Source organism: Ictalurus punctatus, chromosome 13 (genome assembly GCF_001660625.3).
Source record: "Ictalurus punctatus breed USDA103 chromosome 13, Coco_2.0, whole genome shotgun sequence".
NCBI lineage: Eukaryota > Metazoa > Chordata > Actinopteri > Siluriformes > Ictaluridae > Ictalurus > Ictalurus punctatus.
Window position 1 is genome coordinate 7,237,498 of NC_030428.2, and position 16,205 is coordinate 7,253,702.

The 16,205-nt window shown below is 37.6% G+C and overlaps 1 protein-coding gene across 1 annotated transcript; it reads left to right on the forward strand.

Annotated features, from left to right (window-relative positions):
• Window positions 1–3,509: 3,509 nt before the first annotated feature.
• Window positions 3,510–15,085, forward strand: pde6c (phosphodiesterase 6C, cGMP-specific, cone, alpha prime). The gene is made up of 22 exons (XM_017484398.3): window positions 3,510–4,178; window positions 5,384–5,536; window positions 6,284–6,373; window positions 6,473–6,613; window positions 6,730–6,804; window positions 6,917–6,981; window positions 7,097–7,163; window positions 8,020–8,067; window positions 9,217–9,366; window positions 9,461–9,604; window positions 9,708–9,773; window positions 9,939–10,085; window positions 10,489–10,596; window positions 11,963–12,072; window positions 12,158–12,245; window positions 12,868–12,968; window positions 13,055–13,162; window positions 13,295–13,358; window positions 13,444–13,518; window positions 13,622–13,705; window positions 13,915–14,059; window positions 14,220–15,085. Exons 1-22 carry the CDS (start codon window positions 3,711–3,713, stop codon window positions 14,261–14,263), a joined length of 2,541 nt encoding a protein of 846 aa, XP_017339887.1. The 5' UTR covers window positions 3,510–3,710; the 3' UTR covers window positions 14,264–15,085.
• The last annotated feature ends 1,120 nt before the right edge of the window (window positions 15,086–16,205 follow it).

Here is a 16,205-nt window from a genome sequence, read left to right on the forward strand (position 1 = left end):
AGGTCTAAATCCTGACTGATACATTTCATGAATGTTGTTCCTATGCAGGTACGAGCATAACTGCTGTGCTACAACCTTTTCTAATATCTTGGAGAAAAAGGGGAGATTTGATATTGGCCTATAGCTGGACAGTTGAGACGGGTCAAGGTCAGGTTTTTTAGTCAGGGGTTTAATAACTGCAAATTTAAATGATTTGGGTACATAGCCAGTGCTAAGGGAAAAATTGATTATTTTTTAGAAGGGGTTCACTTCCTCTCGGACAAATCTGTTTGAAGAAACCTGTAGGTAAGGGATCTAGTATACAAGTTGATGATTTTGCTGAAGAGATTAATGAAGTTAGTTTGGTCTCTCTAAGGGGAGTAAAACATTCTAATCGTTGATCAGATATTGCTATATTATCATCTACAGGGTAAGTTGTAAAACTGTCTGGTGGAGAGATAGACTGTTTTAGCATCGCTAAGAGATTTTCAATAGTTCAGTAGACTCTCCTTCCATGTTGAAATACGACCAATTTGGTTTGATGCCATTTATGTTCTAATTGTCGAGTGGTCTGTTTTAAGGTATGCATTTGATCATTATACCAGAGTGCTAGCTTTTTCTCTCTAATTATTTTTCTTTTGAGTGGAGCCACTCTATCTAGTGTGTAGCGGAGCGCTGACTTTAAGCATTCAGTCACCTGATCTAGTACTATGGGATCAGACGGTGATCCAAATATAATTGATGTCTCTGGAAGGTTCTTGATAAAACTCGGTGCAGTAGCTATATGTACATTTTACGCGGTAGTGTGGCGAGGTGCAAATATTATGATCAATATGCAATTTAAACGAGATGAGATAATGGTCTGAGACAACTTCAGACTGTGGAAGTGTCACTATATTTTCTATATTTAATCCGTATGTTCGTATGAGGTCAAGAGTGTGACCACCATTATGAATGGGTTCTTTTACATTTTGATTGACCCTTACTGAATCTAGAATGGACACAACCACCGTGCTCAGAGGGTCTTTTGGGTTATCAAAATGAATATTAAAATCACCAACGATTAATGCTTTATCTAGAGAAACAACCAGGTTTGAGATCTGCAAATTCACCAATTCATTCATCTTCAGTAAGCACTTTATCCTGGTCAGAGGGATCCGGAGCCTATCCTGGGAACACTGTGCACAAGACAGGAATGCACCCTGGATGGGAAGTCATTCCATTGCACAGTATCACACCACATTCATTCAAAAATAGGGGCATTTTGAGTGTAGCTGAATCACATAGCATGTTTTTGGGATGTGGGAGGAACCCAGAGGAAACCCAGCTGGACATGAGAAGAACATGTGACACTAGCTCAGGATCAAACCAGAGATCCTGGAGCTGAGGCTGAAATGCTATCGGTTGCACCACCGTGATAAACTGTACCTCCTAAATTATTTATAAAGTTACTAAATGTTCTGTAAACTAAATTAATTTTGTCTAATTAACCCTACTACTTCATTAGAAACACAGATTTATAGACGTTTGACAAAAGCAATTAAAACTTGTTTTATGCAAGACAAAAGCTGAAAAAAATTTTTTTGTCTCCTCAGTCTTGGGCAGTTATTTCCCCCTTACAGGGATGTACCATTGGATGACTAAAAAGAAAGAAAGACACCACAAACTCATAGATTAAAATAGATAAAACTCATCGTTCAATTATGACAAAAGAAATGCTGCTATGTAAACAGAGGATGGGCTGGTATGTCTGCTCACGGCTGTAAGCAATAAATAATTGACTCAGCTGATGGAGGATTTAGTGCCTACTTGTAATTATTAATGTTAGCCATCCAATTTCTGTACCACTTATCCCACACAGGGGAGCCTGGAGCTTATCCCATGGAGCTCAGGGCACAAGGAAGGGGACACCCTGGACAGGGAGCTGACCCATCTCAGAGTACAATCACACACACACAATTTTAGAGATGCTAATCATGTTTTTTCAGTGGGGGAGGAAACTGGAGTAACCGGAGGAAAACCGATGCACATGAAGAACATGCGAACCCCACACATACAGGGCGAAGGTGGGAATCAAACCCCCAACCCCGGAGGTGCTAGGCAAATGTGCTAACCCTTAAGCTAGCATGCCCTGTTTTGGCAATTGTTCTGTAGAAATCACCGCTAGACGCCAAAGCTACAAGGCACTTTACTGTGCTAGAATTTTTATAGCTTTGGATCTAGTGTGAATAGGAATACTGTAATCCTACAAAGTAATGATGGATGTATGGATGGACTATCCAGAGGAGATATTTGGATGCTTCAGCAGCAAAAGAGATTTATTAATTTATTTATTTGTTTGTTTGTTTGTTTGTTTGTTTGTATTCATTCATTCATTCAGTTATTTATTCATTCATTCATCTATTCATCTATTTATATATTTATTTATTTGCAATTGAAAGGCATGTGCATGTGTGCATCCATGACTGCAGGATGCAATGGTGATTTTACCAAGGGTTTCAGCTGATCACAGTGTGTTGTAATTTTATCTTGGTTTATCATATACATGTGTGCTTTAGTGTAAAAAAAAGATCCTAGATAAGCTGTTGTTTATGTTCAGTCTTCAAAAACCTTCACAAACTATCATGGTATTGACATTGGATATACTGTATGGCAGCTTGCATTTTTCATACATCAGTCAAAATCATTTTTGGTGGCTCCAGCCTGTAAACTTCAGTGTGTAACCAATCAGCTGTGCAAACCCTCTTCAAGAGAGGACATCGTAGTAATCACCTCTTACTTAATCCTGGATTTTCTGTGCCAAGTACCAAAGTTGCAAAGCCTTCTGCTGTCTGACGGTCCATCCTCTTCCTCCCCCTCAAGATAGGGGGAAAAAAGCTTGTACCCTCTTTTACATTCAGCAGCATAACGAGTCAGTCTTAATCCCATTGTTGGAAATAGATCCTTGGCACTGACTTGCAGACAGTGCAAACTGGCTAATTATAGCACACTTTTTTTGAATGTCACTTCTCACTGCTGTGCAAAACAGTAAAGTGTCAGGATTCTTGAGGACAACAGTGCAAATTTTGCTTCAATTTCTGATGCTTATCAAAACTATGAACATTTCTTCTAAAGTGAACAGCAGATTCATAGTGATTTAAAGTTTTATGAACTAGTGTCTATTAGTATCAATTCAAGGCTGCTAGACTTAGCTGGGATTAACAGGATGGATAAAGAACTTTAACAGGCATTCAGTGTTCTTGATTGCTCAGTTCAGGTATGTTATAAACATGCCTGAAGGATCAGAGGACCAGAATGAGGTCTAAGCAGGTTCATTACCTTGGTCTAAGTATATAGATTGTTAATATTTAAGCATCGTTCCAGAGAAATGGTTGACGTATAACATATCACATCATGACATTTAAAGCACAAAACAAGACTTGCCACTGATTGGATTGTAGAATGTAAAATTATCAGCATGGGGATTTGCAGGTTAAGAAAGCTTAGGAGGTTTAATGTCATGACGTCACTTTAATTAGCAGTTGCTTTGATCCCTTCAGCCTGTAAGCCACTGTAGTCTTCCAGCTTGACGGAGAAGACCAGGAGCCTTTTTTTGCACTACAGTATAGGATACAACTGGGTGAAGGAGCTATACAATAAAACAAGCAATACTGTTCATCTTCTCCTTCTGGCTTTCTGCAGGTGATGCATCTCCTTTAAGGACCTCCTTACAATAACACACCTGATATAAAATGGCAGACAAGGACAGTGTGGAAAAATACTTGGAAAATAACCCACAGTTTGCAAAAGAGTATTTTGATAAGAAGCTGCGGTCTGAAGTTATCAATGCTGCTTTTACGGAGAAGCTCGAGATCAAAGATCCATCCTCTTACAAAGACGTCTGCCAGATCCAGGAGGCTGCTATCATATTTGATCTGGTCAGGGAATTACAGGGTGAAATAGTCATGGAGAAGAGCATGCACAAGGCCCTCCAGAGAATATGTATGCTAGTGAATGCAGATCGATGCAGCTACTTTATATCTCGAGCAAGGAATGGAATCCCAGAGCTTGCCACATGTCTTTTTGACATTACTCCTACCTCCACATATGAGAGCAATTTGGTCAACCCATTTTCTGAAATTGTGTTCCCCACTGACATCGGCATAGTTGGGCAAATAGCCACAAACAAAAAGGGAGTTAACATACCTGACGTGAAGCAGGTGAGTGCATGGTCTCAAAAGTTTATCATTGTAAAGGCCCTTTGTTCTTTTTGCTAACTGTTATGCTTAATGTGTATGACAAATGTTTTTTTCATTGAAAACATACAATTGTAATTGGCCAGACAAATGGACATGCTACTTGTGTTGAAGCAGGGGAAAAAAGAAGAAGAAGAAAAAAAAACGATTCCTATCTAAAGCCAAGAATGTTATTAATGTTAAGCCTTTATTTTGTAAATAAGAATACAGGCAATTTTAGGTGAAATTTTTAAAATTAGCTTCAGCAGTTATTTGTACTGTTTAAGCCACTGATTCGCAGAAGTATTCAATTAAAACCAAACCTTTAAACATACATGGATTAGTCATCTTTGCATGCGATAGTAAGTATCCTGTAAGGCAAATTACTTTTCTCTCTTGAACTGTGCCATGTACACAAAATTAAGATTTGGAGTTTCCAAATAAAATTAGAAGACACTAGCTTCTCTTAAAAACAGTGTCATAAAGAAATGAAGTTTTTGTTCATACTGATTCATTGAAAGAAGTGTTATTTGTGATGATATAAACATTTTAGAGAAGTGTAAAGTATGAAGATAACATTTGTTTTAGAGAATGAATATTTGCTACAAAATATATTATGCCCCCTTTTACACCATTACATTACAGAACATTTTCAAACTATTTTTAACATTAAATGGCCAAAGCCAATTAGGTTAAACACTGTTTGATCTACAGCCAACAAGTGAACATATATAGCCACTAGATCTTAACAGGCATAAGAAGAAATTAGCATTCACTCTGCAGTCTTATTCAGTCATAGTTATGTGAATGTGATGTTGGATACCTAAATGAGGAATATTCAAATAGTATCCCTCCATAAGTTATTCAACAGATGTCTAATTTGTTGTTAACATTCATGTATACCTACAGGCTCTGTTAATTTCCATAATTACCACCAACCAATATTTTACCATAGTAGTTTGCATGCAACAATGTAATTTATTCACATCAGAATTCATATCAAATAAATCAGTAATTATCATGAAGATAAAGATTAATTTTCTCTCATTCATTCCTCCATTCATTTAGTTGTTCATTAACTACTGTTTTTCTTTTATTCAGACAAGATATAACTCAGTTATCTGATGACCATAAAGCCATCAGTTAAATTCAGTAAATGTTCATTTGAATCTTTCTTCTCTTTTAACAAGAACCCCCGGTTCAGTGACTTTGTAGACAACCAGACAGGCTACACCACCAAAAACCTGATGGCTGCTCCAATTGTTTGTGGAAAGGATCTTCTGGGAGTCGTCATGGCATTAAACAAAGTTGGAGGAACAGAATTCTCCAAAACAGATGAACATGTAAGCGTAAATAACTTGGACTCTGAACTGCGAACAGTCACATTGGCACAAAATTGCACGTTACAAAACATTTCAATTACATTCATGTTTACTCATTTGACATATACTGTAATCCAAAATACTGCAGAATAACAATGCATTTAGCATTTAGCTTTTAGAGGTCAGCAGTGATACAAGTGCTAGAAGAGTAAGTTTCCACCATCTGACCAGAAACAAGTGCAAGACCAAGCCTGTAGGAAAAACTGATGGTCACACAAATAAACACTGGAGTGCAACAGTCACACTACTTTCACAAAGCAGCAGGTCAATCGAAAAATTTAAAGGCTAACTTGCAACAATAGTAACACGCAGTGTAACAATACACCAGTATATATTATGTGCAACCAAAATATCACATTGATGTGACAATAAATATATTAATGGTGGAGATTAAGGTGAAATACAGAATATTTCAGGTGAAATACTTTCTTGTTTTAAATAGTCATTTTACATTTCACATGGGAAGTGACCTCATGACCACACGGTAGTCCAAGAACTGGAAAGTTGCATGCTCAAACTCCAGGCAAACTGCACACAGAAATGAATTTAGGACCATCACACTTACATTGTCATACTGCTGCAGTTGCACCATTTAGCAACATGCTTAAGTACTAAATGTCTATTTAACATTTATCATTTGATTTTGATTTGCTTTCAGTTGCCACCAACCAGCAATCTATTAAAACATACATTTTGCTCTCTTCAAAGCTCTTCAACAATTACTTAAACTTTGCCTCGGTCATCGCTCTTCAACATTACACCAATTATATGTGGAATGTAGAATCCAGAAGAAGTCAGGTAACTTGTCAGTGGACAAGAACCTTCTATATTTTTTGCCATACTGTTTAAAGCCAATGGCAAATCCACATGGCTATTCTTCTTTCACTGATACCGCAGGTTCTTCTCTGGTCCGCCAGTAAAGTATTTGAAGAGTTGACGGACATTGAGAGACAGTTTCACAAAGCTTTGTACACTGTGAGGACCTACCTGCAGTGTGAGAGGTACTCTGTGGGGCTACTGGATATGACCAAAGAGAGGGTATGTCATTCATAGCAGACACACATAGTATCACTCGCTTATCATAAGGACCTTTTTAGCACTATTGTGTTCTTCAGATATTCTTGTCACCCATTCATTGTGTTGTTCTGGTTTAGGAATTCTATGATGAGTGGCCGATTAAACTGGGAGACGTGGAACCGTACAAAGGGCCCAAGACACCTGATGGCAGGGCATGTGTCATTTCACTGCCATTTTATTCTATTTAAAACAGTTAACTGAGAACAGTCAGTATGAGAGTCAGGCAGTCAGTATGACTGATATATTTCTTTGTATGCTTCACAGGAAATCAACTTCTACAAAATCATAGATTATCTTTTAGAAGCTAAGGAAGAAATCAAAGTCATACCGTAAGTATTATTTGTATTTTAACAGAACCACTGTGTCCACAGTACACGGCACATGTTCGGCTACAACAAATTGCATACTAAGCTGTATTGTGCTTGCATTTAATTTTCTTGGCAGGGGACCACCTGCAGATCACTGGGCCCTTGTTAGTGGACTCCCCAGCTATGTAGCTGAAAATGGCTTTGTAAGTTCTTTTAATATATAATAATACCCTTGTTCACATCTTGCACATAATACTTACCAAGTATCTTAAAAAGGTTAAGTAACCATATGGTCTATAATTGAGAATCTGCAGCTCTAAATATTAGATTTCCTGTTAGCCTTTGTTATATACAGTCATGTGAAAAAATAAGTACACTCCATGTAAATTGTATTTATTTATTTATTTATTTATTTATTTATTTATTTATTTATTTATTTTTTCATATTTGGACAAGCAAACATTTGATCCTCTTTGAAACTGTTCTTATTAATAAAGGTGATACACTCTATCAAATGATACATAAATTTGACATTTTGTAGTAATTTTCACAATCTAAATTAACAAACAAAAAAAAACAACAAAAAATAGATCAGTCACATGGAAAAAGTAAGTACACCCTACATTTATCACACCTTAAAATCCATAAAATTATAATCAGGTGTTCAAGATTGGGTGATAGTGATCAGAACCTGCTTAGGGACTGCAGGTGGAATCTGTCTTATTTAATCCTCTCACATCTTCTGTCTGGTGTTGCCTTTGTTATTGAGGTTTGTGGAGTCATCATGCCAAGATCTAAAGAGTTCTGTAAGGTCTTCAGAAAAAAGGATTTTCCACAAAAGAATATCACATCTATTAATATTTCTGCTGAATAAATGATTAAACACACTATTTTTCCTTGTGGTTTTGTTCAAGTATATCGACTTTATTAATAGGCACTGTTTCAAACATGATCAAATGTTTGCTTATCTAAATATGTCCTTATTTTTTCCACATGACTGTACAGTGTAAAGTGAATCTGTTTTGTGCAATAAAAACACTGCTTGTCTGCTGTTTGCAGATTTGTAACATGATGAATGTTGCTGCTGATGAATACTTCACATTCCAGGTACGGTGCACAGAACAGTCCCCTTCCCCCACAGTATCACAGAATTAGCTGTTATATTACAAGAGAATGTTATATGGTAATCACAATATTAGCTGCGATTAATTGTAACAACTATAACATATGCCTCGCCTTTAATACAAGAATATACAGTATAAAGATGGGTGACAAATTAAAATAAAAATTTTTGTTTTCTGGGCATTTATTTATTTTTGCTGGGTCCACTGGTCCTCCTAGAGGCAAGGCTCACTGTAAATCAATCCAAAGTGATTCCAATGGATCACCTTTATCCTACAATGAAACATTTCTATCCTGATGCGAATAGTCTCTTACAGGACTCCACCCCCATCCACAGGACACAAGAGCTCACTGAATGTTTGATGATCATGAAAATTACATAAATCATTTGCTCTGGCCTTCACTGTCACCAGATCTCAGCCCAACACATAAGGGGATTTTGCACATGGATTATATTAAATAATGCTCTCCACCTCCATAATTTATTCATTCATTCATCATCTTCACTAACCACTTTATACTGGCCAGGGTCATGGTGGATCCAGAGCTACTGTGGTCGTAAGGCAGAAATGCTCTCTTAATGACACACCACACTGAGAACACACACATTCACACATAAGCCAGTTTAGTGTAGCCAATCCACTATCCATGTTCTTCCTACATGGACAAGGGAGAACAAGTACAGAAAATCCACACAGACAGTTAACTAATCTCAAGATTTGAACCTGGGACCCTTAGAGTACCAAAACACCAATTGAGGGAATATCTTTTGGAAGAATGGTGTTTAGCCTTCCAGTACATTTACTGACAATTGAGGAATCTATGACAAGATATACTGAAGTTGTTTGGGTGACTCGTCATGGCCCAAAACTTTACTAACACACTTTATGTTGGTTTTTCAATTAATTAATCACACAAGAAAATATTAAATATATAATTTAGAATTTGGACAAAAATGCATTGGACAATGCATGGTGTTCTGTCCTAAGTCTGAAATTGGTCAACTTAAAAGTTCCACATTAACATCAAGCCAGATCACTGTGTAATTTACACAGAAAAGTATGCATATGAGATTTGCCACTAATTTTGTCTGTCCATTTTTCTTCAGTCTCTGTCTATTTATTTTGACCTCAGAAAACAGCCGTGGATGAGACAGGCTTTATCATCAAGAACGTCTTGTCTCTTCCGATTGTCAACAAAAAAGAGGAAATCGTAGGCATTGCCACTTTCTTCAACCGAAAAGATGGCAAGCCATTTGATGAGCAAGATGAGCAGATCACTGAGGTGAAACAGCTACTACCATTACCATTCAATTTATTTAATGCTTCAGATGTTGGTGGGGAAAGGGCTGTGGTTGAGGTTTCATCTTCTCACACAGGCCCTCACACAATTCCTGGGTTGGTCTGTGCTCAACTGTGACACTTATGATAAACTGAACAAAATGGAGTGGAGGAAAGAAATTGCTCAGGAGATGGTTATATATCAAACAAGAGCATCCCTGAATGAGGTCCAGGAGATCCTGGTGAGCTCACTACATTACGAGTGTTCACTATTTAAAAAACTTTTTCAGTACAGGTCAGTGTCAATATTTCATCCATCTTACATGCTTTGTTCATGTCTAACAGAACACAAGGGAGAAGTTTAATAAAGAACCAGAGGAGTGTGATCAAAAAGAAATGTACAAACTCTTGGTAAGCCTTTTTCAGTCTTTACACAATGAGTAAATGAGTTGCAGCATCCATTTTCTGGACACTTTGTTCACATAATTAGCCAACAGTATTTAAGCAGCATGGAAATAAAGAAGTTTGAATTATGTCTGATGGTGGGCTTACATTATCGCACATGCTCATAAACAGAGGGCAAACATACCTGAAGCCAAGGATGTTGACCTGCTGGAGTTCCACTTCAGTGACTTTCCTCTGTCTGAATTCGACCTTATCAAGTGTGGTATTCGCTGCTTCTTTGAACTTGGAGTGGTGGAGAAGTTCAAAGTTCCCCCAGAGGTCAGACAGATTTTCATGTCATTTGGATTTCCAGATAATGCACAACTATACCACTTAAACAAATGTCAAATTGCATTCTATAGTGTGAATATACTGTATGTGTAATTATTAATAACAAGTGTAATAAAAATGTGTTAATACTGTAATGTTGCAATCTAATTTAAAACTGCAGTGATATCGTACATATATTCTATAATGATCAGTTAATTAAATTCAAAGATCATAACTGGATTATATATGCTGGTAATTACATGTGATTATTTGTTGTTTTGCCATATTATTTGGTAAAATTATGCTGCTGAACAGTGAGTCCTTAAAATAACCCTCTCTTCATTTTTGTTAACTCGGAGGTTCTCGATTGCATCTCCTAGTGACTTTAGTGTATTTTCCAAACTTACCTCAGGTTCTAACCAGATGGATGTACACAGTCAGGAAGGGTTACAGAGACATTACTTACCATAACTGGAGGCATGGCTTCAACGTGGGTCAGACCATGTTCTGTTTACTGCAGGTGAGTAATATTTATTCAGTTTCAGTGTTAAGTGGAATCTGTTCCGGGACCCATAATTTAACACCTGGGAGAGAGTACCATATAATGCTACCTATGTTTAATGCATCCCCAAATCTCCCCATTAGCTACCAGAGTTATTAATAGTCTGAAGGAACCCCCATTTGCTCTTATAACAACCTAATTTCTTCATGGCATGGATTCCACAAGATGTTGGAAACATTTCTTTGAGATTCTGGTCCATGTTGATATATTGACGTTGTATCATGTAATTCCTGCAGATTTTTCAGGTGCACGTTCATGCTTCATATCTCCTGTGCTACCACATTCCAAAGGTGTTCTATTGGATTCAGATGACTGTGCTTTGTGACATAATGCATTATCAGGGTGGAAGTAGCTATTATATAATGGGTAAATTATGACCCTAAAGGGATGCATGTGGACAGCAACAATACTCAGATAGGCTCTGGCATTCAAAGATGCTCAGTTGGTAGGGGCCCAATGGGTCCCAAGAAAACTGAAAGATGGGTCCAGGGATTCATGGTGTTGATGCTCAAATTCTGACCCTTAAATCTGCATGTCACAGAAGAAATCGAGATGTCATCAGACCAGGCAACCTTTTTTCTGATCTTCAACGGTCCACTTTCTGTGAGCCTGTGCCCACTGAAGCCTCGGATTCCTGTTCTTAGCTGAAAGGAGTAGAACCTGATGAGGTCCTCTGCTGTTGTAATCTATCTGCTTAAAGGTTTAACTTGTTGTCTAATATGCTTTCTGCTCATCAAGGTTGTAAAGAGTGATTTGTTTGAGCTACTGTACCCTTCCTGTCAGCTTAAACCAGTCCTTTCTAATAGGACCTCCCAGTTTAACAAGGCATTTTCACTCATAGAAATGCCACTAAGTGGATGTTTTTCATTTTTCACATCGTTCTGTGTAACTCTAGAGACTGTTGTGTGTGAAGATCCACATGATCTTCACACACATCACATCCACAAGATTCCACATGGGAAAATTATTCAACAGAAATTTGAACAATTATTTGGTTCTAAAACGAGAGATCAGTCATGTCATGTTGCATCAGTCACCTAGCACTCAGAATGTAATAGACACTTGCAGTATCAGGCCAAGGTTAACCTTGATCCCTTCAAACATGTGGCCTTCCCAGTGGGTGCAAGTTCACAAGAGAGTTCACAATGAGTACAGATTATCTGAGCAAGACAAGTAAATGTGTACACAAATGATCACTGGACATTGTCACCCTGATGTCTCTGTCAAATAAACAAGGTTTATTTATTTGTTCCTCTTTACCTAATATTTTACCACCACTGACTCATGTCATATTTTACCTTGTTACTTGTTACTCTCCAAACAGACTGGAAAGCTGAGAAAATACTACTCAGACCTTGATGCCTTTGCTATGGTGGCGGCTGCTTTTTGCCATGACATTGACCACAGGGGTACCAACAACCTTTATCAGACAAAGTATGAAATTGACTGTTTCTTTTAATCACAATCATCACTCGGTTTTCTTCCAGATTCACTCATAATAATTTTATTTCCATTGCAGGAGTGCTTCACCTTTGGCCAAACTTCATGGGTCCTCTATTCTGGAGAGACACCATCTTGAATATAGCAAGACTCTAATGGCAGAAGAGGTTTGGAAACATACAATGTAATTCAGATATGTAAAGCCTATATAGAGATTATGTACACTATATGGACAAAAGTTTGTTGACACCTGACCATCACACCTATATGTGCTTGTTGAACATCCTATTGCAGATTTAGTCCCCTCTTTGCTGTTACAATACTTTTGTGGTGGCTTTCCACTATTTTGGAGCTCGGCTGTGGGGAATTGTGATCATTCAACCACAAGAGCATTAGTGAGTTCAGGCACTGATGTCAGGCAAGAAGACCTGGGGCGCAGTTGGTGTTCCTATTCATCCCAAAGGAGTTCAGCGGAGTTGAGGTTAGGGCTCTGTGCAGGACACTCAAGTTCTTCCACTCCAACGTAATCATGTTGTCATGGAGCTCACTTTGTGCACATGGGCATTGTCATGCTGGAACACGTCTGGGCCCCATAATTCCAGTGAAGGGAAAGTATAATGCTACAGCATACATAGGCATCGTATACAATTGTGTGCTTCCAAGTTAATTTGTGGCAATAGTTTGGGGAAAAACATGTGTGGGTGTTATGGTTAGGTGTCCCCATACTTTCGGCTATATAGTCTATGTAGGCATGATCCATCTCACTGTTTTGTTTTCTTTGGTCTGCAGAACCTAAACATTTTTCAGACTCTACAGAAACGCCAGTTTGAAACAGTACAGCATTTACATGATGTCTGCATCATTGCCACTGATCTGGCTTTGTACTTCAAGTAGGTCTTGCTCCTCTGACTTGCATCAATCCATCTTAAAATATAACTGGTCTCTCTGAATGCTCTCTTGTTTCTATACCTCACAGAAAAAGAACATTGTTCCAGAAGATTGTTGATACCACAGAACCAATGACAGATGACAAGGAAGCCATTAACTTTGTAGCAACCAATCCCGTCAGGAAAGAAATCATCATGTAAATAAAATTTCTTTTGTTTTTTTCTGTTTAGCAGAATCTAGAAATATTGGATATCTATTAATTAGTATAAAGTTGTATATTGCTGGGTATTATTTTTGACATACTGTAAATGTTTCTGCCTGAATACAGGGCAATGATGATGACAGGCTGTGACCTGTCTGCCATCACAAAACCATGGGAGGTCCAAAGCAAGGCATGTCATTTACAATTTACACACAAGTGGTCTGTAAATTTGGTTGTCAAGCAACTTTCTAAAGAGTTTTTTCTTTCTGCTGAAGGTGGCTCTGATGGTGGCTGCTGAATTCTGGGAACAGGGAGACCTAGAGAGGACTGTACTTGAGCAAGAACCTATTGTGAGTAATTTATATAGCACTAAAACCGAAAAGATCAATTAAGACAGTTTATCTAGGTTTTGTCCAGCAGCTGATAAATGTTTCTTGGGAAATTTTTCCTCAGCCCATGATGGACAGGAAGAAGGCGGATGAGCTGCCCAAGATGCAGTGTGGCTTCATTGATTTTGTCTGCTCATTCGTGTACAAGGTGAATTTGCTTTTCTTTTTGGTTTGTGAGACGCTCAGTGGTCATTTGGTCAATCTGAGTACAGCAGTATCTCTTAGTACTTGCAAAGCTACATTTAAAGTACCTACCTACTTTTAAAAAGCTCTAGCTCCAAGCAAAGTCACCATTTGAGAGGGTTTTGAAAGGCAAGCTTATAAGCACATGGAGTAACTGAACTCTTGCTCATACAGGAATTTGCAAGATTCCATAAGGAGATCACTCCCATGTTTGCTGGTCTGAACAACAACAGAGCCCACTGGAAAGAGCTGGCTGATGTATATCAAGCCAAACTAGATGCCATTGAGAATGAAAAGAAGAAACAGGAGGACAAAAAAGGTCTATTTAAAGCCACTGATAAATCCTGATTAAAAAAATACATTCCAAACAGCTGTATTTTTTTTTATTAATCAAGGAACTTCCATGTGATGGTAAGAACATTTAATTTGTTTGCTCTAACCCTTACTCTCTTTTTCCTGTCTGTCTTTCCCTATACCAGAAGTTACTGAAGGAGGGAAGTCTAAAACGTGCACCATATTTTAAAAAGAACCATTGGACAAAGAGCTTGACCAACCAGTTACATGTGACAGCAGGTGGAAGGTTTTTTTAACCAGGTGGAGGTTTTTGGACCTCAGGATTCACCATTTTTGGTTGTTTTTCCCTTTCTGTAATTCTGACAAAAAAAACAAACCAAAAACTCTAAATCTATTACAGATGAAAGGGCTGATTCTGAAAATAACACAGAACACCACAGCAAAACTGGAAAATAATGTACAGTCTGGATATTGTTTGGTGTTTCTTTCATGTATCACTAGCTTTCAACAGATTTAAGATGGACAGATTTCAGTTCTTCCAGTAATTATCGCAAAAGCTGCAATATAACAGCTAAATTATAACATGGACTTATTTAAGAGATCAAAGGTTTTTTTTTTAATGCTGTCAATAATACTTCATTAGTGAGTTCATCATATTTATATATGAAATATATATTTATATAAAAAATACATTAATTTGTTTAAACAGTGAGAAGTGTTGGAGAAAGTAACAATGAAGAGGCAACTTGTGTTTTTTTTTTTCTTTTTGCCTAATACATTTTTAAAGACCATTTCGAAATGACGATGTAAAGGTTCAAGGCCAGAACTTGACTGATGTTAGTGAAACATTTCGAAGGGTTACTTCAGTGTGTTGCACGAATTTTCAAGAATTGTCATGGATGCAGAGGGCCTGATAGTTCTTAGTGATTAATAATGCATTGAGATTCTAACAATATGATGAATGATGTCAATGTGCAGTTGGCTCTAATTAAAGCACATCTAGACTGATAGAGCTAAGTGGTCTTGCACATATCTCATGATATCACATGATCTAGCTTATTGATATGGATATTCTGAAAGTGTTAATAAAAAAAAACTGTAAACTGTGTAGGATCAAGCAAGTACTGACAGAACTGAAATGTTGTAAGATCATTTAGGGCTTGAGGGGAAGCTTGAGTTCATTTAAGTTTAATCTTGATGGTTCTGCTTACGTAAAACAAATGACAGGAGCTATTCCTGTGTTATATAGAACCTATAGTAGTACTTTGCTCACATCTTACTAGGTCTGAATACAGATATGTAATCTCATTGTTGTCCATAATATCAGGAACACCCTGCCTGGTTTTGCAATGAGAACAACAATTAGATTGTAAATCAATATAGACTTTTAATCTAATAAGAGGCCAATGCTGCTTCTTTTCATTATAAAGGCCTTCACATGAATACGTTTCCTACAATGGTTCAAACAGCACTACTTTTAATACATCTTAAACCAGATCTGACAGAACATATGACCGACCAATGTAATACTGAAAGAAAGATTTTATATTCAATGTCCTCTTACCTCACAGACTGACACGTGTACAAGTTGCTATAAAACATACTATCAATAAACAAGTGAATTCACGGTTCAAAGATCTCCAATGTCCTGAAGATCCACTCTCTCACACTTATGGCACTCATTCTACTGGCCTTTTCACACATACTGTGTACTTAGCTATTTCTGTCAAAGGACACATGGAGAACTGGGAGGACTTGGGCGGTACCAAGACATCTCTATCATCTCAGGGATTATCTAGTAAAGCTGGATCATCTCACAGTAAAGAGGCTCAGGTTGCTGGTGGCCTGAGACAGCTTGTTTCAGTCAAACTCTGAAACTTCCTTACTCTAAAGGTCAGACATGCTGTTCAAAACACAAATCGTTACAGTGCAAAGAGCTTTAAATGAGTTTGTTTGGTGTCTAGACATTCTGATTATTAAGTGGGCAGAATATTCACCTTCATGTGTGTGTGTGTGTGTGTGTGAGCATGAGCACAAGTGATGGTTATGGACACAATGATTTTCACTGTTCAGCCTGTGAGAGAAATATTTGATATACTGCGTTCATGTTTAATAATTGAAGCCCCAAATTCGTCCCTTCACCTTGTTTCAAACAGCCTGCTACCAATTAC